Consider the following 22263-nt stretch of genomic DNA (forward strand, 5'->3'; position numbering starts at 1 on the left):
TTTGAGTGTGTGCCACCCTCTTGGGTGGGACCTTGGGGGTCTGCACCTTTGTCCCAGGCAAAGTTTTCACATGTCGATCCTAGGTCTCCTCCTCCCTGCCGTTCGTGGATGGCTTGTCTGAACTCTTCACAGCCTCACGCCCTGTGGGAAGCATTCCAGGGAGTCCGGGGAGGGTTCCAGAAAGGCGTTTCTCAATTGCGTGGGCTTTACTGGAAAGGGTGGGAGACCTGCCAGGCAACTGGCGGCCAGGGCTTCCCAGTGGGGCCGGGACTTCTTCCCTCATGCCCACTTGGCCCCAGAGTGCTCCCAGCTGTCTGATGTTCTTCTAGGAACTGAGTTCTTGGGCTCTCCTGGGGGAATGTGAAAGTATGAAGGGGTGTAGGGATTTGGGTGCCCCGTGTGGCAGGAATTTAGTCTCACTGATGAGGTCCTTCCAGAACTCTGCTTCTCCCCAATACCACAGCTGCCCTATCCTGGCTTCTTGGCACCTAGAGGGTCAGGTGACATCTTTGTTACTAGAACCTGTGCTTACAGGGCCCCCTGGGGGGACTTCGTTGAACTTCAGTCCTGTCATTGCCCTTGGCCAAATATAGATGACACTCGGGGCTAGAGTGACATAGAGCTGGCTGTGCTGTGGTCTGGCTTTGTATAGGGGGGCTACCCATGTCACAGCCAAGCCCTCAAGGACAGCCTTGTCTTTTCATTTCTGTGCTGTGTGTCTGCGGTCCCCTCTCATTTACATTCTGCTGTTGCATTAAAAATAATGAGCAGTGTCACTTGCGGCAGCTCGTGTGCTTAAATGGGGCTGTGCAGATGTGAGCCCTGCGCAGGCCCCCGTACATGTCTGTGGGGGGAATGGCCCGATGTCTGCCCACAAGTGAGGCATAACACAGTATGGGCCGCCTGTATGCACAGGCTCTGACTTGACCACCAAGAGAAACAGAGTTCCAACACCTGTTACTTCTCAGACAGACCTCTGAAACGTGATGCTGAGGGCAGGAAAAAATCAAGTGCACATCTGTGTTGCCTGCCATCCTCCTGACGGTATCTGATGGCATCCATGACTGTGTTGCCCACAGTGTCAGAATCTCTGCCTCTGGCACCCACTCCTTGGCTGCAGCCCCAAGGGGCTGTTGGACCCCAGGGCAGCCTCCCTTCTGTATGCCCTGGAGAGATACGCCTCTCACCCTGACCCCATGGTCCCTGAGTCCACATTGACGCTCCTTTACTTTTTTTCTAGGACTCCATCTCACTGAGGCCATCGATCCGCTTCCAGGGAAACCAGGGGGTGAGTCCTCCATGATTGTACCTGGGCATGGTCACACTCTCTGTTCTGGGCACACGAGTGGGTTGTACAATGCCAGCACTGTCCCGGGGCCGGGGGTCAAGGAGAGTCTCAGCACTGCCCACTGCTCTGTGGGTGCCTGGGAACAAATGGGTGCACTTGGCACCACTAGGCCAGGCTGCAGGGTAGTCCTGCCAGGGAGAGGAGTGGGGCAGGGGTGGGCTTTCAGCTCCATATACATACAGAGTCACTCCCCTGCCTTTCGGGTCAGCAGTTCTGAGAGGGGGCCTGGGCCTGGTGGGGCAGTAAGGGCCACTCTTAGGGTCCCATGGGGGCTGTGGGCCCTTGAAGCCCTGTTTGACCTGTAGCTGCTGCTGGCCAGACCTAGGGCCACAGTGCTGGCTGGAGACTGATGTAAGCAGCCACCGGGAGGCTAGCGGGGAGGAGCCTGTGCTTGGTCATAGGTCCCACTGGGCTTGCAGAGGGTGAAGGCACAGCCCTGTCTGCCTGTGGTGACTGCAGATGCTCCTGGTACAGGACCGGGGCTCTTAGGAAGTCGGGACTGAACCTGACGCGATGCCAAACAAGCTCTACCCACATTCAGCTGTGGTAGGGATCAGGCTGCATGGCCCACGAGCAGAGCGCACCCCAGCAAATGGAGAGATCAGGGATGGACACAGTCAGTGAATGACAGGGAGGAGCCAGGATGACGGGTCTGAGCCGGTGAGGGTCAGACTGAGGCCGAGGTCAGAGCAGGCAGAGGTGCCAAGTCCTCCACAGTGTCTCCAGCCTTGGCAACAGTGATTCAGAGGGCATGTTGGGCTCACTTCTGCTGCCTCTTGGGTAACCTTAACCATAGACCCTCTGCTGGCTAGGTGCATTTCGAGCCCAGAGAAGTGCACATCCCCTTGTACCTGTGCTGTTTGGAGCAGAGACATTGGAGATGACCAGAAAGAGCCTCCAGGGCGGGGACTTGGAGCCTGGGGTGGAGAAGGAGGGCAGCCAAGTTTTAGGCCTAGGAATGCTGACCCGGTCCACGTTTGGGTACTGAAGGAGGAGGAGCAGGAGGAGGACAGAGTTTCGCTTTTGGAGATGACATTTACGAATATCCTAACGGTGTTCCTTAGGAAGGGTATGTTTAAATTTTCTGGAAGATTATTGGGAAATAGAAATAAACAAACTACGTGAAAATCACCCTGTCACAAGTGAATAGGTGCCTCCTGTGATGTTTTCAGCTGGACCCATGACCCCTGCTCCCCCTACACTTTCATCCCGTCTCATTCACTCCCCCACCTGTGTCATGAGCCCCCAAGGAGGGTGGTCGGACTGCTTGAAGCTAGTTTTAAAGGAGCTTGAAAGCCCTGACTGGAGTTGGATGCTGGTGACTGGTGGGCCAGGGCTCCATTGTGACATCATGGACTCCCAGGTCACACTTGCTAGGCCAGGTATCCAGAACCAGCCAGATGTACATCCACAATGAGTGTACTTACTGCTGTTGTGACTCTTAACCTCATCCCCCATAACCTAGGGGAGACCAGCAACTGATACTCAGAGGGCTGTCACACACAGACTGATGAAAGTGCTCACAGGATAATAAAAAGGTCACAGTGACACCTCACCCCTACTCTTTTCTGCCACCCACACCCCCCAGGTACCACAGTCCTTGGACTGATGGAAGGGTGAAGGTGCCACAGGTGAACTGGACCTTAAGTGCAGGGATGAAGCGAGAGGGTCAAGGAGTGCAGAAAGCCACTAGTTCACTTCGGCCCCTGTGGGATCTCTGGGCCTCGTGCTCCCTGCATGGTCATTCCATGTAGGAGTCAGGTGGAACCCTGAGGCAGCTGCAGGTGTAGACACGGACTCTCCTGCAACAGTTAGAGACCTGAACTCTTAACATTTGGGTGATTCATGTCCACTTTCTGATTGCTGAAACAAAATCACACCTATAGGGCTCCCTGCGACAGGGCTGCCAGTGTGCCTGCCAAGAGGGAGCTCGGAGTGGAGTCTGAAGATTGTATGAGAGAGAGAAGGGCGCAGGGGAGTGGCGGGAGAGAGAGAGTGAGTGAGTGTGTGTGTGTGTGTGTGTGTGTGTGTGTGTGTGTGTGTGTGTTTAGATTAGACTGACCTGTGTGTGTGTGTGTGTTTAGATGAGACTGACCTGACCATGACAGGGACCCTTTTCATGGGGCAGACTGTGGGCTTGGTCCCATCGTGGAAAGACTGGCTTAACTTACATGGTCAATGCTGTGGTTTGTGGAGGGCAGCCTGGCTCCAGTGTGTGTGACCCCATTGGTCTGCCCTGCTGGGACAAGGTCAGGCTCCAAATCCAGCCAGGATCCTGGTGTCAAGGGTCACTCAGTGACAGGAGGTGTGTTCTGAAGGGAGATAGCCTCGTGCTTCCTGTGAAGGAAGGGCAGTTCATAACAAACCTCAGGTGACAGCTCCCTCTGCCACCCCTACCTGCAGCACATCTGCGTCCCTCAGCCCGACTGCCCGTCTGAGGCCCGAACCTTCTCCTTTTACCTCTCCAACATTGGCCGCGACAGCCCGCAGGGCAGCTTCGACTGTGTGCAGCAATACCAGTCCAGGTGAGACTGCCCGCTGTGCCCTGCCGTGCCCCATCCCACCTTGAGGGCAGCAGTACCGGACCGTGCACTAGCTTGCCTCACTCCGCCCTGACCCTACCTCTCCAGGGTGGACCCTCCGTAGGCCTTATCAGAGCTGGTGGAGGGGGCAGCACAGAGCCCTGACCCAGACCCCCAGGTTCCCTGCTTCCTAGGGGAGACTATGCCCTGCTGGGCCAATCCCTCTGCATCCCTGACCTTCCCTCCCTGTCCTCTGCTGTGTCCTGCAGCCACGGGAATGTCCACCTAGACTGCCTGGGCAGCATCCAGGACAAGATTACAGTGTGTGCCACCGATGACTCCTACCAGAAGGCACGGCAAAGCCTGGCACAGGCCGAGGAGGAGACTCGGAGCCGCAGTGCCATCGTCATCAAGCCTGGGGGCCGATACCTGGGTGAGGAGAGCAGGCAGGGCGGGGCCAGATCTCCGAGGAGGAGTGGAATGCCTAGAGTGTCGCCCTGCACGACATTCAGGTGCCCCTGGACCCTGGGATACTGGTCCCAAGATCTCTGCTAGTGGCTGCACAGGAGCCCCTCCTCCCATGCCTTGGGCGCCTGTACATTCAGGGAACAGTGCTGGATGGACAGCGGTGGGGAGCTGGTCTTGGGCTTTTCACTCAGCCCTCCCTGATGACCCCCATTCTTCCTGGGGGTGGGTGGGCTGGGCGGGGTGTCAGTCCCCTGCCCCTTGGAGAGGCTTTGGGACTCCATTATTTGGAAATAATTTCCATGAAGCTAAGAAATACAGCGTCCAGGTGTGGCACAGTGTGTATATGTGTGTGTGGGGGGGTATGGAGGTGTGAGGAGCCATCTCTCACCACCAGGTGGACCTGAGTGGGGAGCTGGCTGGGCTTTGGCAAAGAGGAAGGGCCTCTGAGGGGTGTAGGATGCTGTTCCGGAAGGACTGGGGTGGTGAGAGAGATCTCGGGGGTTTCCTGAGCAGACTGTTAACTCTCGTTATATCCATGTTGGAGCCACATGCTCCAGGTTCCCACGTCTGCAGACATCTGTACTGGGCTGCTGGGGAAGGCAGGCTGTACCCCAGGATCCTGAGAGCAACTCTGAGCCCCCTTGATGTTCTGTGACACTGAAAAGGGTGGGTGGGGTGGGGCAGTACCCTTGCTTTGGAGCCTGTTTTTCTTTTTTTTTAAGCTTTTTTTTTTTATAATTTTAATCAGCATTTACAGAGATTTTGGATTTCCATTCTTTCATTGCTGTGGAGCCTGTTTTTCTTGTAGGTCAAAGACACCTTTTTTTCTTTTTTAAAGGTCATATAAAGTCCAGAAATTTGTCATCTGCTTATGGATTCAGAGAGTAGAAAGGCACCAAGGCAAAGACCCCTTCCCCCATCACCCCTTAGAGCTGGGTGTTTGAGGGCTGGGACTTAGACCACCATGGCAGAGCCATTTGGGCCCCTAAGCCTGTCAAGTCACACATACATCATACATGTCTTGTGTCACTTACATGACTTCACTTCAGGCACTTTTATGGCAGCTACTACTTGCTGAGTGTGCACTTTCCGTCAGAAGACAGCACCCTCACCCCAGGCTTCCCACTCAGTGCTCCCGCTGCCAGGCCCTGGGCCCGGATGATGCCTGCCTCCTGCCCCTGACCTAACGCTGACTCTCATTTCAGGCAAAAAGGTTCATTTCCGGAAGCCTGCCCCAGGGGCCACAGATGCTGTGCCCTCCCGGAAGCGGGCCACCCCCATCAATCCAGCCAGCGCCCTCAAAAAGAGCAATGCTGGGAGCGCTGGCGGAGGGGTGTCCCAGCGGCCCTTCCGTGACCGGGTGCTGCACCTCCTGGCACTCAGGCCCTACAGGAAGGCCGAGCTGCTGCTGCGGCTGCAGAGGGATGGCCTGGCGCAGCCGGACAAGGACTCCCTGGATGGCCTCCTCCAGCAGGTGTGGGGGACATGGGACAGACACTCACTGGGTGGCCCTCTCAAGCCTGTGCATGAAGGCTCACGGGACAGGATAAAGGGCTATTGAGGAAGACTGCGGGTAGCGTGTGGGGTCCTTCCTGGGGCCTGTCTGCTGGGATGCGGTGCCTGCATCACAGCCACCACTGCATTGGCCGGCCACCTAGCAGGAGCTTGGCAGTGCTTGACAGGGTGCGTGCTAAACCTCCAAGCCAGACTCTGATGTGGATGCAGGAGTTGGGGGATGTGCCACGTCTTAACACCCTCAGGTTTCCATTTGGGACAGATTCAGTGATCTCTGTAGTACAGGCAAATATTCAGACACAGTGCTGCCCAGGACCTGACCTCCCAGAGTCTGGGTGCACGGTGATGCTTCCTGTAGCAGAAAGCCCACACTGGCACACAGGCACAGCCTGTTACACGGACACCACTGTGCGAATGAACTTATACGCCAGTATGTCAGCAAGATGACACACTGTTACACGAATGCTGTTACAAAGGCGCTGTTAGGACGTGGTATGGGATACCCCTTAGGTACTGGCCCAGGCTGAGGACACCCACCTCTGTTGGGGCTTCGGGCATTGAAAACAGCGGCCTTGCAGCTGTGGCTGAGCCTCCTCTACCTGTGTGTGGTGTTTGGGCTGAGCCCAGTGTCCTCCAGGTGGAGAACAAGGGGCAGGGCCCCAGTATCTGACCCAGAGCGGCTATTTCTCCTGGAGGTGAGGGTGGGTGATAAGATACTCATGTGGCTCCATGACACATGGTGCTCTCAGAGGCCATGCAGAGCATCTTGAAAGTGGCAGGCCCATCGAGACATCATGGCTGTGTCCTGTGGGGGCCGTGCTGGTCCATCCTAGGAGCTCCAGGGACCACTGTGAGGCAGAGGGGGGACTGGTACCCAGAGATGCCGAAGGGCTCGCACTGATGTTCCAGCACAAACAGGCCACCTGCGCTCTCCAGCTGTGCTCTTCCCCTTTGTTCCTGAAGAGGAGAGGCGCCTGTGCACCCATGTGTATGTCCCTAGCAGCCGTGTGCGGTAGAGACCAGCCCTCTGACTTACTGGAGCTGGCTTCGTAATGTCCTGGACACCGGGCATTGGTGATAGCTGAATGGGCACAGCTTTCTGGGAGGTAGCAGCACCTGCTCACGCTGCTAGGCTCCCTGCCTGTCCCCTCTGTTCCTGCTGGCCCTGGTGGGGTGACAGGACTCCATCATGCAGGGCAGAGCGGGTAGCCTGCCCAGGTTTCTGGCCCTGTATAGACCAGGCTCCTCTTCCAGAGCGTCCGGCTGAGCATGAAACGCACACAGGCCAGGAGGCGTGCTTGCCTGAGCGTGCTGAGTGTGCGGCTCTGCCGGGAGCGCTGGCAGAGCACACCACGGTTGCCGGCTGTTACGTCTTGGCCCCCTGTGCTTCCCTCGGGCACCGTCCTGCTGCACAGCACCTCCCCAGTACAGGGATGCTGGGACCGCAGTGCACCCCCAGGAGGAGGGCAGCAAGCATGCGGTGGGTCGTGCTTGGCCTTTGAAGACATTCCTGGGGGAAGCAGCTGGTTGGGGGTGCTGTCCTCAGAATGGAATGATTGTGGAAAATGCTGCTGCAAGGTGCACAGTGGGCACCTGGGGCCTCGTGGCCACCCCGTGGACTCCTGGCTCACTGCAGCCTTTCAGTGCAGGCAGTCACATCCTCTACACTGGCCATGGCGCCTGCTTACTGCCCTGCTCTAGGTGAGCATGGACCCGGTTGGGGTGACAGTGTGACTATGGGTTCAGACCGGCCTCCAACGTGCCCATTGCTAGTTCTGCCTCAGGACCAGAATGGGAGGAAGAGCAGATGAGATGACAGTTTCACATGGAGATGGTGATCCCTCCTGGCCACTGGCCTGGGCTCCTGACAACCAGTGTGTAAGACCTGAGGATAGGGCTGACACATGCGAGGGGACCAGCCTCAAGGCAGGGTGCAACCTCTCCTCTTCCGTTTCGGCCTCCACCTCCTCTCGCCCCGTCCCTGGTTGAAAGTGGCATCCTGGCCTGTTATAGGTAGCCAACACGAACACCAAGGATGGCACGTGCACACTCAAGGACGCCATGTACAAGGACGTGCAGCGGGACTGGCCCGGCTACTCGGAGGGTGACCGGCAACTGCTCCAGCGCATGCTCGTCAGGTACTGACCCTGACCACCCTGGCCCCAGGACCTCCTTACCACTAACCCCAAGAGTTCTCCCTTATTCTGAGGGTACCCCAGAGATGACCCTTGGGGCACTAGGGAGGCTCTCCCATGGTGTCTGAGTGGCCTCCCAAGGCCCCTCCTGATCCAGGCTTGGATCTGTTGTCAAGTGTGAGCATGGGCTGGGGAGGCAGCAGCGGCTAAGGCAGCGTCCACAGGTCTCTTGGGCCTCCCTTCACTGTCACCCCCCTTCAACCCTCCTCTCTGAACCTGTACCTGAGACTCGGGCCCTTTCTGGTGCTCCTGCCTGCGTGCTCCAGGGATACGTGGAGGTGAGGGAGAACAGCACTCCAAGGCAGCACTGCGCCACGCTAACTGACCATGTACCTGGTGCTCTGGGACGTGAAGTGGGGCGTCCATGGCTCTTCGGAGAAGTTGGAAGGGGGCCCAAGCAATTAGCATCTTTCTTTTGAGCCAGCCTGGGTTGGAGGAGCCACTAGGAGAAGCAGACGTACTCATTAGGCCTTAAGTGATTTCTCAGTGTTGGGAGCTGTGTTAGGGTTTCTCAGATTCAACTACTGAATCGGCACTTGCATCCTGAGCACAGTCCAGTGCGGGTCCCAGGGAAGGTTGAGGGGAGAGCGGACCCCAGAGGAGAGCTCAGAGGTACAAGGTCTTCATAGCTGCATGATTGATTATGTGCAGAATTAAAGACAGGACCCTGACTTGCCCTCTGTCTTGGGGAGACATGGCTCTTCAGCATCCCTCTGAGGGTGGAAGCCCCTCCTGCTGTTGTGTGCACGGCAGTGGTGGGGTTCTCATCTCACAAAGGGATATTGCTTTTCGTTTGCTTTCTTCTCGTTCCAGTTTTATTTTGTTGTTGAGAATTACTGCACTACAGACCAATTCAGTGACATTGTTCACCTCATTTTAAGGACATTGTGAAAAACAGTAAACTTTATTGACGTAATTCACAAACCACACAGTTCACTCATCTGAAGTGGTATTGAGTTCATTCACAGTGTTGTCCAGCTGCCACCTCTGTTTAGTTCCAGAGCGTTCTCATCGCCCCAAAAGGAGATCCCTTACCAGCAGTCACTCTATTTCTTCTCTCCAGCCCCTGGGAATTCCTAATCTGCTTTGTGTCTCTAGGGGTTTGTCCTGGTTTTTCATAGAAGTGGTTTAGATGCTGCATGGCTTTGTTTCTGGCTTTTCTCACTCAGCTTGATCTTTTCAAGGTTCACACATGAGAGTTGAATACTGTTCCGTGGAGTGGATGGGCACGTCGTGTCCATTGGAGACTTGGACACGGATTGTTGCCCTCTTTTGAAGTCTGTGAATTTGCTGCAGTGAATGCTCATGGACATCTTTGTGGACTTACATTTTCATTCCTCTTGGGGCTCTGCCTAGGTTACGTGATAACTTTGTGTGTAATAGTTTGAGGAATTGCCAGGCTACTTTTCACAGAGGCTGCACCGTGGTTCCTTCCCACCAGCCGTGGGCACCAGGGTTTCACTTTCTCCACGTCCTCGTCACCACCTGTGATTGTTTTCCTGGCTGTGGTCCACCCCTTGGAGGTCAGCTATTAGCTCACTGTGGTTTTATTTGCATTTCCTAGATGATTCATGCAGCACTAATGAGCCCATTATTAAATGTGCTCGGCTCAGCCTCTAACCAAAAAGTTAGATGTTTGAATCCACCTGAGTGCTTGGAAAAAAGGCCCAATCATCTAATTTTGGGAAATCCGCCGTTGAAAAGTCTGTGGAGCAGTTACACTGACCCAGGTCGAGTCCCCATGAGTCAAGTTGACTGACAACTGCTTTTATTTTTTTGTTGTGAAAATATATAAAACCCATTTTTACCTTAGTTTCTAGGCATAATGATCAGTGACACTGCTTCTGTTCCATTCACTTCATCTCCCTGGGCCGCCACCTTCTTTTTGATATTTTAAACTAACTGTTGACCCTTTAGTTCTATAGTTCTTTTAAGTAGCACAATAGTAAGTAAAGATTGTCGTGGTTAAGTACTGTGCTACTTCAAATGAAAATCATTAATAGATTAATAGTAATCTTTACTGTTTGGGATAAGGTAACTTCAGAGAATAGCTTTATTTCAGGGTTTGAAGAGTAACTCAAAGCCATGCATGGTTTCGGGGACTCTTCCAGACTCAGCAGGTGAGTCTGGATTCATTGAAAACATCAAGTTCTAGTCCACATTTCTGCCGTTTTTTAATAAGAACGTCTGTGTTGTGTTTCTAGTCAGAATATTCAGTGGTGGTAGCGGGAGACCACAATCTAGTAGTCATCCAGTTTTTGGTTTTAATGATTGAGGAGAATCTTGCTGTGTGCTTGATGGATATTTGCACATCATCTTTGGAGAAAGGTTTTTCCCAGTCTTTTGCCTTTTGCTCACACTAAGGGTGGTGCTTTTGTTTGCTTAGCCAAGTTCTCTCTCCCCTTGAAGGATGCCGTTCTGCTTGCATGCTGTCTTTTCTTCCAGGTCTCTGTCCTTGGTGACAGAGGCTGCCCCAGGATTTCCCTGGTGCTTCCCCTTTAGAGGACTCTGCTAAGCCCCAGCTCCTGTGTGTCCTCCCCCAGGTGTGGTCCTCAACCTTATTACCTGTCTTCTGTGACAGATACGACTCTGCCCTTCTCTTCGGGTGGCATTACTGCCCTTGAGGTTCTAGGCTAACCGGCTGTCTCCAGTGCAGACTGCAGGACGAACTGTGCCTTGCAGCAGTGTTCTGGCAGTTGTCCAACCAGCATTAGTGTCAGGACAGAAGAAATTTCTGGGAGTTAGGGTCAGTGTCTGAGGACCTGCCCAGCGAGGCCAACTCCAGGGTAATGTCACTCTGGGCCTTACCATCTGTGCTGTGCAGTTTGCTGTGGGGAGAGGTGGGCTCAGGGGATGGTCCCCTGCACCTGCTACCCCCAAACCATTTCTTCTTCCCCAGGAAGCTGTGCCAACCACAGGGCACCAGTACCTTTCCCGGGGATCCTGCCGCCAGCCCTCCAGGGGAGCATGGGAATGCCACCTCATTGCCACAGGTAGAACTGAACTGAAGAGGAACTCATGACTGTTCCTTGAAGGGTCTCACATGGGAGCCAGTGGGCCTGGAGCAGGTGGGGGACAGGAGAGGGGGCCTCTGAGCCCCCACATTGCCTCTAGCTTCTGACTTTTGCTATCTTGGCCTCCTCTTACAAGCCCAATGTGTTTTCACTGACGAACTTTCCAGCACTTGAGAGCCACCTGCTAGAATAGCAGGGCACTCTGGTGGCCTTGTGGGTAAGGAGTTGGCTGCAAACCGAAAGGCAAGTGGTTCAAGTCTAGAAACTTCTACAGGGGAGAAAGATGTGTACTCTTCTCCAGTGGGATTGATTTATAGCCCCGAAAACCGCTGGAGAGTCAGCTGTGAGTTGGTTCTGGCTTGCCAACAGTAAGTTATTGGCAGAGTAGCATGGCAGGACACAGGAAGGGTGTCAACAGGTGCTCAGTGCCTTCTCAGCCGCTGTCACAGGTTCCTCATGGTAGACCTGTGTCTAGGCCCAGGCCAGGGACACTGGTCACTAATTCTATTAAAGCCCTTGATGACCTCGAGCTTGTCCTGGTATTGATCTAGTAGTCTGAGTAGTGAACGTGGAGGTCCAGAAGGTTCTAAGTAGCATGTGTCCCTCAGCTCCTTGACCCTGTGAGGTCAGCTGTCCACCTTCTGCAGGAAAGATGCTGAGCACAGCAGCAAAGTACACAGCAGGCCCCCAGGGGGCGCAGCTCTCCCTGAAGCCCGTTACCGCTCTCTTCTGGCTGCAGGCGTCTATTGGGCCGGTGTTTGGGCGCCACCGTGTGGCTGTAGTGAGCCCTGCAGCATGCACTGGCTTTCCCAGGGTCTGGGAACTGGAACAAGGCTTGTTCCCACCCCACACACTGCTGAGACCCAGGTTGCCCCATGACACCCTCACCCCCTTCCTCCACAGAAGCGGCCACAGCTCCCTGATTTCATCGACCCCCTCTCAAACAAGAAGCCCCGGATCTCACACTTTGCCCAACGCAGTCAGCCTACCGTCAATGGGAAATTGAGCACCCCTCATGACCGCCACACCCCGCTTCTCCCACTGCCCGAGCCCCCACGGCCCCACGATCCACTGGCCGATGTCAGTAACGACTTAGGCCATAGTGGCCGAGATCCAGAACCCCCTGAGACAAGTGGCCCAGGTCCCACCGAGCGCCTACACCCACCCTCATCCCCGGACTGCACCCGGCCCAGCAGGCCCCACAGCAAAGCCAAGAAGAAGTCCAAGAAGCATCGGGATAAGGAGCGGGGCCCCCAGGACCAGCAGCAGGGTTCACAGCCTGATGGGGAACCTGCAGAGAGCTCAGGAAGCACCCTCGGAGCCTCACCGGAAGCCCCAGGTAGAAATGGGGGTGATATGGGAGTTTCAGGCCGGCCCACCACGCTCCACCCCATGTCTGTATCCAGCTCTCCCTTAAGCCCCAGCCACATGCAGGGCCCGAATGCTTCCTGCTGGAGGTTTGGGGTGCCTAGAACAGGGCGTGTGGGCGAATGACACAAACTAGAGGAGGAGACTTAAGGCCCTACCGTGCTACATGTGGCTGAGGCCTTGAGGAGGCCAGTGGGACTGGGAGGGGGTGGTGGCCACAGGGAGCAGAGCGGAGGGAAGAGCCCAGCCTGGCTATGGGTCCCTTGGCCTGCTGGGTGGTGACAGCTCATGGTCACCTGTACATGCTAGGCATGCCAGGCAGGGGCCCGAGGAGGAGTCAGGAAATGGCAGGGCTGCAGGGAGGGTGGGGATCAAGGGTCCATAGGGATAGTGGGCTGGGGGAGAACATGCACATATGTTCCTGATGTCCTAGAGACCCCTGGCCTTGGAGATAAGAGGTAGTGGAGAACAGACTGCTGGGGCGTGGTGGCTTCAGATGAGCCATGGGTCAGACCACTCAGGCAGGGCTGGGGACCAGCATCACTCTAGAGCCTATGCCTCAGTTTCCTCATTTGCTGAACGTACCTAGAGACCACAAAGGGTTAAAAAAGTGACATGTGATGTAACCTCCTCTTGGCCTGAGCTCTGCTCAAGTGTCAGGTGACCATAGCAGCATTGGGCTTGCTAGGAACCCGAGAGGGAGTGGTGCTGTTGTTGGAGCCACTCTTCCTGGGCTGTGTGGGTCCTGTCAGAGGCCAGATGCCCCTGCACTGGTGTGGTGCAGGCCATCTGCTCTCCGCCCACTCCCCTCCCAGCATGCTCAGTAGTGCAGCGAGGCCCACCTTCCCACTTGGCCCCACTGCCTGTCCCTTGTGGCTTTGCAGCTGCACCCGTGCCTCAGGCTGTGGTCTGCTTTCCCTTCCTCCTCCTCTTCGTGGGGCTTCTCCTGAAACTAGCTTTTCACTGTGGGATCCTCAGCCCATGAGGCCTCATGACAGCACATCTTTTCCTCACAGGGTTGAACGGTACTTGTCACAGTACCAGTGTCCCCACCTCAACCTCGGACACACCTGACTACTTTCTGTGAGTATGATGAGGCTGTCCCTTTTCACATCTGCTGCCAGGGTGCTTTGGTGGACAGGCTGGCCTGTGAGTGAGTGCCAGAGACACACTGACAACAGAATGTGTTCATGCTGGCTCCTGACCAGGCCCCTGCACCTCCCAGAGAATCACCCTCCAACATACACTGGAGGTGAGATCCAGACCCCTGGACTGAGCTCTCACTCTCTTCCCCCAGGAAGTACGCAGCCATCTCCTCCTCAGAGCAGCGGCAGAGCTACAAGAATGACTTCAATGCTGAGTACAGCGAGTACCGAGACCTGCACGCCCGCATCGAACGAATCACCCGGCGCTTCACGCAGCTTGACGCCCAGCTCCGGCAGCTCTCCCAGGGCTCTGCGGAATACGAGGTCAGGCACCTCCCCAATGCTGCTGTCCCCCCTCACTGCCCATAGCCTCCTGCCCTGGCCTCTTCCCCAACCACAGCCTGCTGTGGGAGCTCCTGGCCCGCCACACTCTGCTGGGCACATAGGGAGGGTCTGTCAGGCAGGTGACTCATTCTCTCTCTCCTCCCTCCAGACCACACGTGGACAAATTTTGCAGGAGTATCGAAAAATCAAAAAGGTATGCCTGCTGAGGGAAAGAACTGAGTTCTGGGTTTCCCCTCTTGTGCCCTGATGGTCCTTATTGCATCTAGATCATGTCCACATGGCAAAGGGTTTTTCGCTGAGGGCCTGTCCTGTCCCTTGGCCTACTCTATACCTTCAGACCTGGTGGGGTTACCTAGGGTCAAGGCCCAGCTCCCTCCTCTGAGATGCTTCTGTCACCCCATCATCAGACGGTGTTGGCTCTGGTCTCTGAGATCACAAACCCTCTACTCCTGTCTCCTGCAGACCAACACCAACTATAGCCAAGAGAAGCAGCGGTGTGAGTACCTCCACAGCAAGCTGGCCCACATCAAGCGGCTCATCGCTGAGTATGACCAGCGGCAGTTGCCCGCCTGGCACTAGCCCAAGGTGCTGGGCGGCGGGTGCCGTCCAGGGACCAGTGGCCTCATTACCAGCCTCATGCACCCACCTCCCCACTGTACGGACCCTGTGGACAGTGGGACCTGGGGGACAAAAAGTGGGGAAGAGGATTTATTTAAATAATAAATACAAGGACACATGCATTTCTGAAGCCACGATGGGACACTGGGGTCCTGAAGAAATGGGCCCCTCCATGCTGCCTGTGGCCGGAGATGAGCTGTGTACCTTTTCTAGTTTTATATGGACAGCCACTTTTAGCTACTGCGAGGAGACTCATCTATTTTTATACGAAAAGCCCTTTTTCTACACCTGTGCCTCCCACCGCCACGGCCCGGGGCCTGGGGTCCCTTCTGCAGTGTTACCACCTCCCCGACAAGTGCTGCTCTGAGGGCTCCGAGTAGGTGTTGGGGTGCACGTTTCTGAGGAGCTTGGCCCAGGGCCACCGTACACAAGGACACCCCACCAGACCCACTGCGAGATCATCTCTGGCCAGCAGAGACTGCCTCACCCCACCTGCGCAGCGTCTTTGGGGGTGGGCGGGGCAGCTATTTCAGGAGGCCCAGCTGACACGGAGCAGCTGCAGGGCTTAGGGCCGGTGGGGCCCAGTTGGCCCTGGAGGTGCCACGCCAGTGTCCCCAAGCTGGCCTATTCCGGGTGCCCAGCTGCCGGCAAGAGGACGGTGCAGAGTGCCGCACCAGGTGGCTGTGTTGACTTCTCCATGCTTCCCCCCCCCCTTTTTTTGCTGCTGCTGCTGCTTCTGTTTGTCCTCTAGGGGCTGAAACCCTCCGAGGGGCCCCGGGGGGTCCGCACTCAGGGAGGGGCTGGGAGCGCGGCTTCGCGGGCCCCACAATTGCTGCTTTGTTGCTGTGCCTAGTGCCCCTAACCCCGCGGGGGCCGTGCGATGGCGTTCCATGGGGACCCCGCTGAGCCACGCGGTGGGGTCTGGTCCTGTCCTGTGTGGGCCGTCCTCGCCACTGCCGGGGGCGGGGCCTGCCGGGGCGGGGCTAGGGCGCTGGAATGTGGCCACGCTGGTGGCGAGGGAGGCGCCGGCGGGGTGTTCCCGCCCCTCCAAAGCCCCTTCCTGCGGGATCCCTGGCCCCTGCGGAAATGCAGACCCCCGTGTGCTTTCTCTTTGGAGAGATGGCTGGGCGATTGGAGAGTTTTGCTGCCCCTTGGGCGCTCCTGGGAACCAGCTCCTAGAAATCTCAGTTGAATTTACCTTTTGTTGGTTTTTTGGTTTGTTGTTTTTTTCCCCTCCTTTCAAGGAATGATGAAGCTCAGAGAAGTTTTGTGCTTCAGGGGTTGGCGGACAACAGTCCTGGCCGATTAAATAGGGTCTAACTTATTGATACTGTTCTCTCCCCCACTTCCTACTGCGGAGAAAAGCCACTTTGAGCCATGGAGTTGGTGTTTACAAGAACTTTTCACTTTTGCCAAAATGTTACCATTGAGAGGCACCCGTGTCTTCAGTTTTCCTAATATTTTCTTAAAAGAGCTAGTGTCCTTTTTGTACACTAAACAGGTGAATGCTGAATTTTTCAACCTACAATAAATTTCACTGAACTAAACTGTGGCCTGGGCCTCCAGCCTGTGTGGTGTCTGGGCAGTTGGGGCAGGTTTCGGTGACACTTGGAAGGCAGTGGTGGCAGTGGGCCACACGAATGGTGGCTTGGAGTCCGTCCTTGTGGCAAAAAGGAGCCATAGAGAATAGGACTGGGGCACAGTCGTTCTCTGATAAAAGTGGCCTGGCTGCTGACATTATTCTTTCCTACCTTTTGGGGTGGGGGTGGCCCCATACCTCTGATGAGGGCCCTGAGGCCCAGAGAGCCTCCCAAGCCCAGGCATTATTGAGCGTCAAAGAAGGGTGTGTGCCCCCACTTCCCATTCCAGGTGAGGTGCCCCAGGGGAGTTTGAAGACATGAAGGCCAGCCCTGCCTGCTCAGGATCATGGGGATATTGGAGTTGACTTTATGAAGGAAAAACACGAATCAGCTAGGATAAAGGCCCCAGCACTTTTCAGTCACGTGGCTCTGGGAATCAGTGGGCAGCCTGCTTACCATGGCCTTGGCTCCAGTTCTGAGGCTGCCTGGAGTCAGAGGCGCGGGGGTTGCAGCCAGAGGCTGTGGGGCAGCGTGTACAAATCCTGCTGATAACGTCTTTGTCCTCAGGCCCCATGTCTCATCCTAGACCTCGTTGCCCCTGCCCTCCCACCACCTCCCCCAGGCTCCCATTGCCCTTCTCAGCAGTCAGTGCTAACTCCCCACCACCACCACCACCACCACCACACACACACTGCAGCCACATATGTCCTCCAACTCTCTGGGCCTCAAGGGGCTTTCTGGGCCCAGCTCTACCCCTTGCTGTACAACATTGTGCTATTATTCTGCCTGGCTTTGGGGCACAGCAGGGACTGGACAGCCCCACCTGCCCTCAATGGTACTGAAATGAGCCTGATGACCCCATATGCCATGAGAACAAAGAAGGGCCTAGCTGTGTACTATCCACCAAGCCTGCTTTCCTAGAGAGGCCCTGACCTTTCCAGAGGCAAGTCTCCTGGACTCCAGGTCTGTGTCCGACCTTGTGGGTCACCTTACAGTGTCAAGTGACTGGAAGGAACAGACATAATCTTGTGATGCTATCCCTCACCCAAAGTTTTAAGACTCTTACAAGGGAGCAGCCTGGCTAGTCCCATCTCTTATGGAAGAGTCCTCTGGACTGGATCCTGGGCCTGTATCTTTTTTTGTACGTGCTCCTTTGACATCACATGTGGCCTCAAGTTCTCCTTCCTGTCCCACGTCCTAAGGCCCGTACAGTTCTACTTAGATTGTGTGTAAACTCCTCTTCGTACTTCAAAACGCTTTTGAGTACCCCCTCCGAGAGGAAGGGAAGCCTTCCCAGCCCTCCCCAGGTGCTCTGACCCTACCTCTGGTCCCTGTCTTTGGATTGGAGTGACTGAATCTCCTTCTGGCCTTTCCTACTCCCAGAAGGGACTCTTTTTAGGGTCTAGGCCTGGACTCAGGGCCTTGGAACCCTCTTCCCCCAAGGCCAAACCTCAACCACACTCGTTTCCTGCAAACATTCCCAACTATCCACCTTTTGGGTCAGCTCCAGTCGTGGAAACTTTCCGGCCTCCTCCGGCCGCTTGTTTTGGAAAGTTCCTGGGGGAGCCGCCTGCCCCAAGGCTTCCCGCTGGGTTCCCACGCTCCCTTATCGCCTGCCCGGCATGAGGGGGGCGCAGCTGGGCTGGCCTTGCTCCTCCCTACCGCCTGCTGGCCTCTGCTGCCCGCCTGTCCCTTAACCCCCATCTTAGTCCACCTTCTGCCAGTCTTGCTGCAAGTGGGGAAATAGAGGCCACATAAGCATCACCACACTACCATCTAAACCTTGTCAAGGCAGATGACTTAACAGTCCTGCAAACCCTGAGGTTGACAATGCTGAATTTTTATCTGATCCCTGAGAAACTTCCCACCCTTTGTGTCCTGGAAACGGGCTTACTGCAGAGAACCAGATGCCTCACGTGACTGAGATAAGCCTCGCAGATGCCCCCTTGTTTACCCAAGATCAGGCCAGACCCAGGCCCTACAAATCCCCTTTCTTGACCTCAGCAGTAACCAAAGGGCTGGTTCTTCCCCCGCCTCCCCCCTCCCAATCTGGCAGACACATCTCCTAATTCTCCTTCTCCAACCCCTAAACTTTATTCTTTAAGACTATCTATCCCTCCTTCAGGCGAACCCCTGTCAGGATGGCCGACCTCAGCAAAGAGCTGTCTGTCTGAATCAAGGTGATCAGGCCACCATCTCTGCCCAACGACCTCCCTCCTCAGGCCTTCCCTCTGGAGCCTGCATTGGAAAACCTTCCACATCTCCATTCTCCAGTCCCTTTTAGGTGTCAAGAGAAAACGGCCTCCCTGAGCCTCGAATTTTCCCGCAGATACTGGGCCTTTGCGCTCTCCAGGATGGACTCCCCTCACCCCTGCTAGAGTGATCGTCTTGTTCCCTTTGTCCCCTTTCAGGCCCATCCAAATATTTTCTTTTGGCGAAGCCATGGGAAGCCTTGAGGAAGGCAAGGGGGAGAGCGTGCGGTGGGCTCTGCGGCGTGTGAGTAAGAGGGATGAGGCAGCCGGGGCCTGGAAAGAGCTGACACGGGATCCCAGTTACGGTTTGTCCCTCTGCTCTTTCATCCCGCTTGCTGCCTCAGTTTCCCTCTTCAGATCCAGGACCTGGAGCTCCCACTCTTCACCACAGGCCCGATTTCCGGGTCTGGCTACACCCCCTCCCCAGTGCGTTTTCTTGGTTCTCTCTGCGAGTAGCGCACGCGCCTCGAACCCCCGGCGACAGCGACGCCCCCTCCTCCGGGGGCGGGGCGGGGCGGGGGCGGGGGCGGGGCCGCGGTGCTTTTCCCCCCCGGAGCCTGCGCGCCTCGCATCCGCGCTCTGCCCGCTGCCCGCGCTGCTAGGAGCCGGTGAGTACACCCCGCGGATCTCGCCGTCCCTCCTGCCCGGGGACCGAGGCCGCTCGCCCGCGTCCTCGGCTGACTTCCCGCCTCTCCCCCAGCCTGCCGCGATGGAGTTTGTGGTTGAGAGCCCGGACGTGGTCTACAGCCCAGAGGCCATCGAGGCTCAGTATGAGTACCGGACGACGCGCATCAGTCGCGAGGGTGGTGTCCTTAAGGTGGGTGGCCTGGGGGGCCGCCCAACGGTCCGGCAGCTAGGCACGGGGGGCAGGGCCGGACGAAAGCGCCCCAAACTCACGGTGCTTTCCCCCTAGGTACACCCCACATCCACGCACTTCATCTTCCGGACCGCCCGGCAGGTGCCCCGCCTGGGGGTCATGCTCGTCGGCTGGGGCGGCAACAACGGCTCCACGCTGACCGCCGCCGTGCTGGCCAACCGGCTGCACCTCTCCTGGCCCACGCGCACCGGCCGCAAGGTGGGGGGCCCTGCAAGGAGGGGATTCCACAAAGGGAGAGGTCTCCGTGGGGAAAGGGACTCCTTTGTGGAAGGGAGCTGATTCCACAGGAGTTACTTCTCAGGGAAAGGGTGATCATCCCACTGAGTTTAGGAGTTTCTGCAGGGTGAAGACGTATCCACAGGGGGAAAGGAGTTTTATAGGGGATAAGAGGGGGTTTGGAGGTGTCTCCGCAAAGCAGGAGTGGATTCCAGGGAAGGAGAGCCGGAGCTCCATGGGGGTCCGTCCGGGGACGCGGCCTTCGCGGGGGGAGCAGATTCCACCGAGGGGGAGGGGGCGTCTCCGCAGGGGAAGGGGCCTCCGCGAGGGGAGTGGTCTATGAGAGGCGGGTCTCCGCGGGGCGGGGCCTCCACTCAGCCGTCGGCGCCGGCTCGGGGGCGGGGCTATCGCCCACTCAGTCCCGCCCCACGCCCACCGCCCTCCCTGCCTGCTGTCCGCAGGAAGCCAACTACTACGGCTCGCTGACCCAGGTGGGCACTGTGAGCCTGGGCCTGGACGCCGAGGGCCAGGAGGTGCACGTGCCCTTCCGCGCGCTGTTACCCATGGTGTCTCCCGACGATCTGGTGTTTGACGGTGCGTGGGGCGGGGGGCCGGGGGCAGGGCAGCGCGGCTGGCCTGGTCCCAAAGGACCAAGCTAGTGGAGACGAGCTTGAGGATCATCCTCAGGCTGGGACATCTCGTCGCTGAACCTGGCCCAGGCGATGCGGCGCGCGCAAGTGCTGGACTGGGGGTTGCAGGAGCAGCTGTGGCCGCACATGGAGGCGCTGCGCCCGCGCCCCTCTGTCTACATCCCGGAGTTCATCGCAGCCAACCAAGGCACGCGTGCGGACAATCTTATCCCGGGCACGCGTGCACAGCAGGTGCTGCCCCCTCTCTGTTCGGCCTTTGTCCTTTGTCTTCCGCCCTCCCCTTTTTACTCTTCCTGGTTTTTTGCGCGCCCTACCTTCATCATCACCTTTTATTCCCTATCGTCACCTAATCCTTTATGCCCCCCACTCTGCATGTATGTATCGGGAGACCAAAGGGGTGGGTGCCTCTCCTCCCACCTTCCCCCCACCTTCCCCTCAGCTGGAGCAGATCCGCAAGGACATCCGAGACTTCCGGTCCAACAAGGAGTTGGACAAGGTCATTGTGCTGTGGACGGCGAACACTGAGCGTTTCTGCGATGTGGTCCCCGGCCGAAATGATACAGCTGAGAACTTACTTCGAACCATTGAGGTCGCCAGTCGCCTGCTGGGGCAGGGAGGAGCGGGACTGGAGCCTGCAGCTCCCCCTGCTGACCACCACTGTGCCCACCTCCACAGGTGGGTGAGGAGGTGTCCCCGTCCACGCTCTTCGCTGTGGCTAGCATCTTGGAGGGCTGTGCCTTCCTCAATGGGTCCCCACAGAACACATTGGTGCCGGGGGCTCTGGAGCTCGCGGCGCAGCACCGTGTCTTTGTGGGTGGGGATGACTTCAAGACTGGCCAGACAAAGGTGAAGTCGGTGCTTGTGGACTTCCTGATCGGCTCCGGCCTCAAGGTTTGAGGGGCAGCAGTGGGGACGAGGCTAAGAGGGGAGGGGGAAGGCTGGTACCCAGTGCTGATGGGGCCCAGAGAACACCATGGGGTGCTTTGCCAACTGCAGACCATGTCCATTGTGAGCTACAACCACTTGGGCAACAACGATGGGCAGAACCTGTCGGCACCATCCCAGTTCCGCTCCAAGGAGGTCTCCAAGAGCAACGTGGTGGACGACATGGTGCTCAGCAATCCAGTGCTCTACGCACCTGGCGAGGAGCCTGATCACTGTGTGCGTGGGGACTTGGGGACTGGGAAGCAGGGGTTTTGCTGGCTTGCAGAGAGCCCCTTAGAGAGACTTCCTGTGCCCCCCAGGTGGTGATCAAGTATGTGCCGTACGTGGGTGACAGCAAGCGCGCGCTGGATGAGTACACATCGGAGCTGATGTTAGGTGGCACCAACACACTGGTGTTGCACAACACTTGCGAGGTGCTGGAGTGGGGCCCAGTGGGAGGGGAGGGGCTCCTTCCTGTGTCCCCGCCCACTCACTGGCCCATCCCCTAGGATTCCCTTCTGGCCGCGCCCATCATGCTGGACCTGGTGCTGCTGACTGAACTGTGCCAGCGCGTGAGCTTCAGCACTGACGCAGACCCCGAGCCGCAGGGCTTCCACTCGGTCCTGGCATTGCTCGCTTTCCTCTTCAAGGCTCCGCTCGTGCCCCCGGGTAGCCCTGTAGTCAATGCGCTCTTCCGCCAGCGCAGTTGCATCGAGAACATCCTCAGGTGTGTGCACGCGCTGTGTCCTCTTTCCTCCATCCACACAGGGCTGGAGGCTGAGGACACCACTAGTCCAAGTTCAGGCCCTACTGAAACCCCCCTCCTGTCCCCAGGGCGTGTCTGGGGCTGCCGCCTCAGACCCACATGCTGCTGGAGCACAAAATGGAGCGCCCGGACTCCGTGCTCAAGCGCACAGGACCTGGGGCTTGCCCTGGGCTGCGCAAGAAAGGACCGGCACCAGCTGCCTCCAACGGCTGCACTGGTGATGCCAATGGCCATCAGCAGGCTGAGGCCCCTCAGATGACCACCACCTGAGACTCCAGTCTACTGACGTCTCTCCATTCCTGTTCCTGCTGCCGCAGGACCCCATTCTGCCAAGCCCCACCTTAGACAATAAAGCTGCCCCACTGTTAGAACCAAGTCTCCCTACAGGTCTTTGGTGTCCGCATCCTCAACCTCTTGCTATTCCTGTCTTGGGCCTTATCCTTAGAAGTTTTCCATGTTC

At 57.1% G+C, this 22263-nt stretch overlaps 2 protein-coding genes across 2 annotated transcripts in view; both read left to right on the forward strand.

Annotated features, from left to right (window-relative positions):
- Window positions 1–14499, forward strand: part of ELL (elongation factor RNA polymerase II) — a 31405-nt gene extending 16906 nt beyond the window's left edge. Inside the window, exons 2-12 of the mRNA XM_006885878.1 lie at window positions 1241–1288; window positions 3752–3873; window positions 4140–4303; window positions 5544–5812; window positions 7867–7991; window positions 10948–11041; window positions 11966–12401; window positions 13447–13513; window positions 13728–13899; window positions 14069–14113; window positions 14383–14499. Coding sequence (XP_006885940.1) covers window positions 1241–1288; window positions 3752–3873; window positions 4140–4303; window positions 5544–5812; window positions 7867–7991; window positions 10948–11041; window positions 11966–12401; window positions 13447–13513; window positions 13728–13899; window positions 14069–14113; window positions 14383–14499 — 1659 coding nt within the window. The remainder of the gene's footprint in view (window positions 1–1240; window positions 1289–3751; window positions 3874–4139; window positions 4304–5543; window positions 5813–7866; window positions 7992–10947; window positions 11042–11965; window positions 12402–13446; window positions 13514–13727; window positions 13900–14068; window positions 14114–14382) is intronic.
- A 4061-nt stretch (window positions 14500–18560) lies between these two features.
- ISYNA1 (inositol-3-phosphate synthase 1) lies at window positions 18561–22079 on the forward strand. Its single transcript, XM_006885977.1, has 11 exons — window positions 18561–18614; window positions 18762–19187; window positions 19284–19445; window positions 19925–20057; window positions 20151–20344; window positions 20553–20702; window positions 20789–21004; window positions 21110–21274; window positions 21358–21471; window positions 21547–21764; window positions 21872–22079. The coding sequence occupies exons 1-11, from the start codon at window positions 18561–18563 to the stop codon at window positions 22071–22073; spliced, it is 2034 nt and encodes a 677-aa protein (XP_006886039.1). The 3' UTR covers window positions 22074–22079.
- The last annotated feature ends 184 nt before the right edge of the window (window positions 22080–22263 follow it).

Source organism: Elephantulus edwardii, unplaced genomic scaffold (genome assembly GCF_000299155.1).
Source record: "Elephantulus edwardii isolate Elephantulus edwardi_28Jun2011 unplaced genomic scaffold, EleEdw1.0 scaffold00045, whole genome shotgun sequence".
Lineage (NCBI taxonomy): Eukaryota > Metazoa > Chordata > Mammalia > Macroscelidea > Macroscelididae > Elephantulus > Elephantulus edwardii.

What these genes read in the sequence shown, in the direction of transcription:
- ISYNA1 (XM_006885977.1), top strand. Translation starts at nt 18,561, where the DNA reads ATGGGAAGCCTTGAGGAAGGCAAGGGGGAGAGCGTGCGGTGGGCTCTG. An exon ending in CCACGCGCACCGGCCGCAAG is followed by an intron (nt 19,446 to 19,924) that starts GTGGGGGGCCCT and finishes TGCTGTCCGCAG; the next exon opens with GAAGCCAACTACTACGGCTC. An exon ending in ACTTACTTCGAACCATTGAG is followed by an intron (nt 20,703 to 20,788) that starts GTCGCCAGTCGC and finishes CCACCTCCACAG; the next exon opens with GTGGGTGAGGAGGTGTCCCC.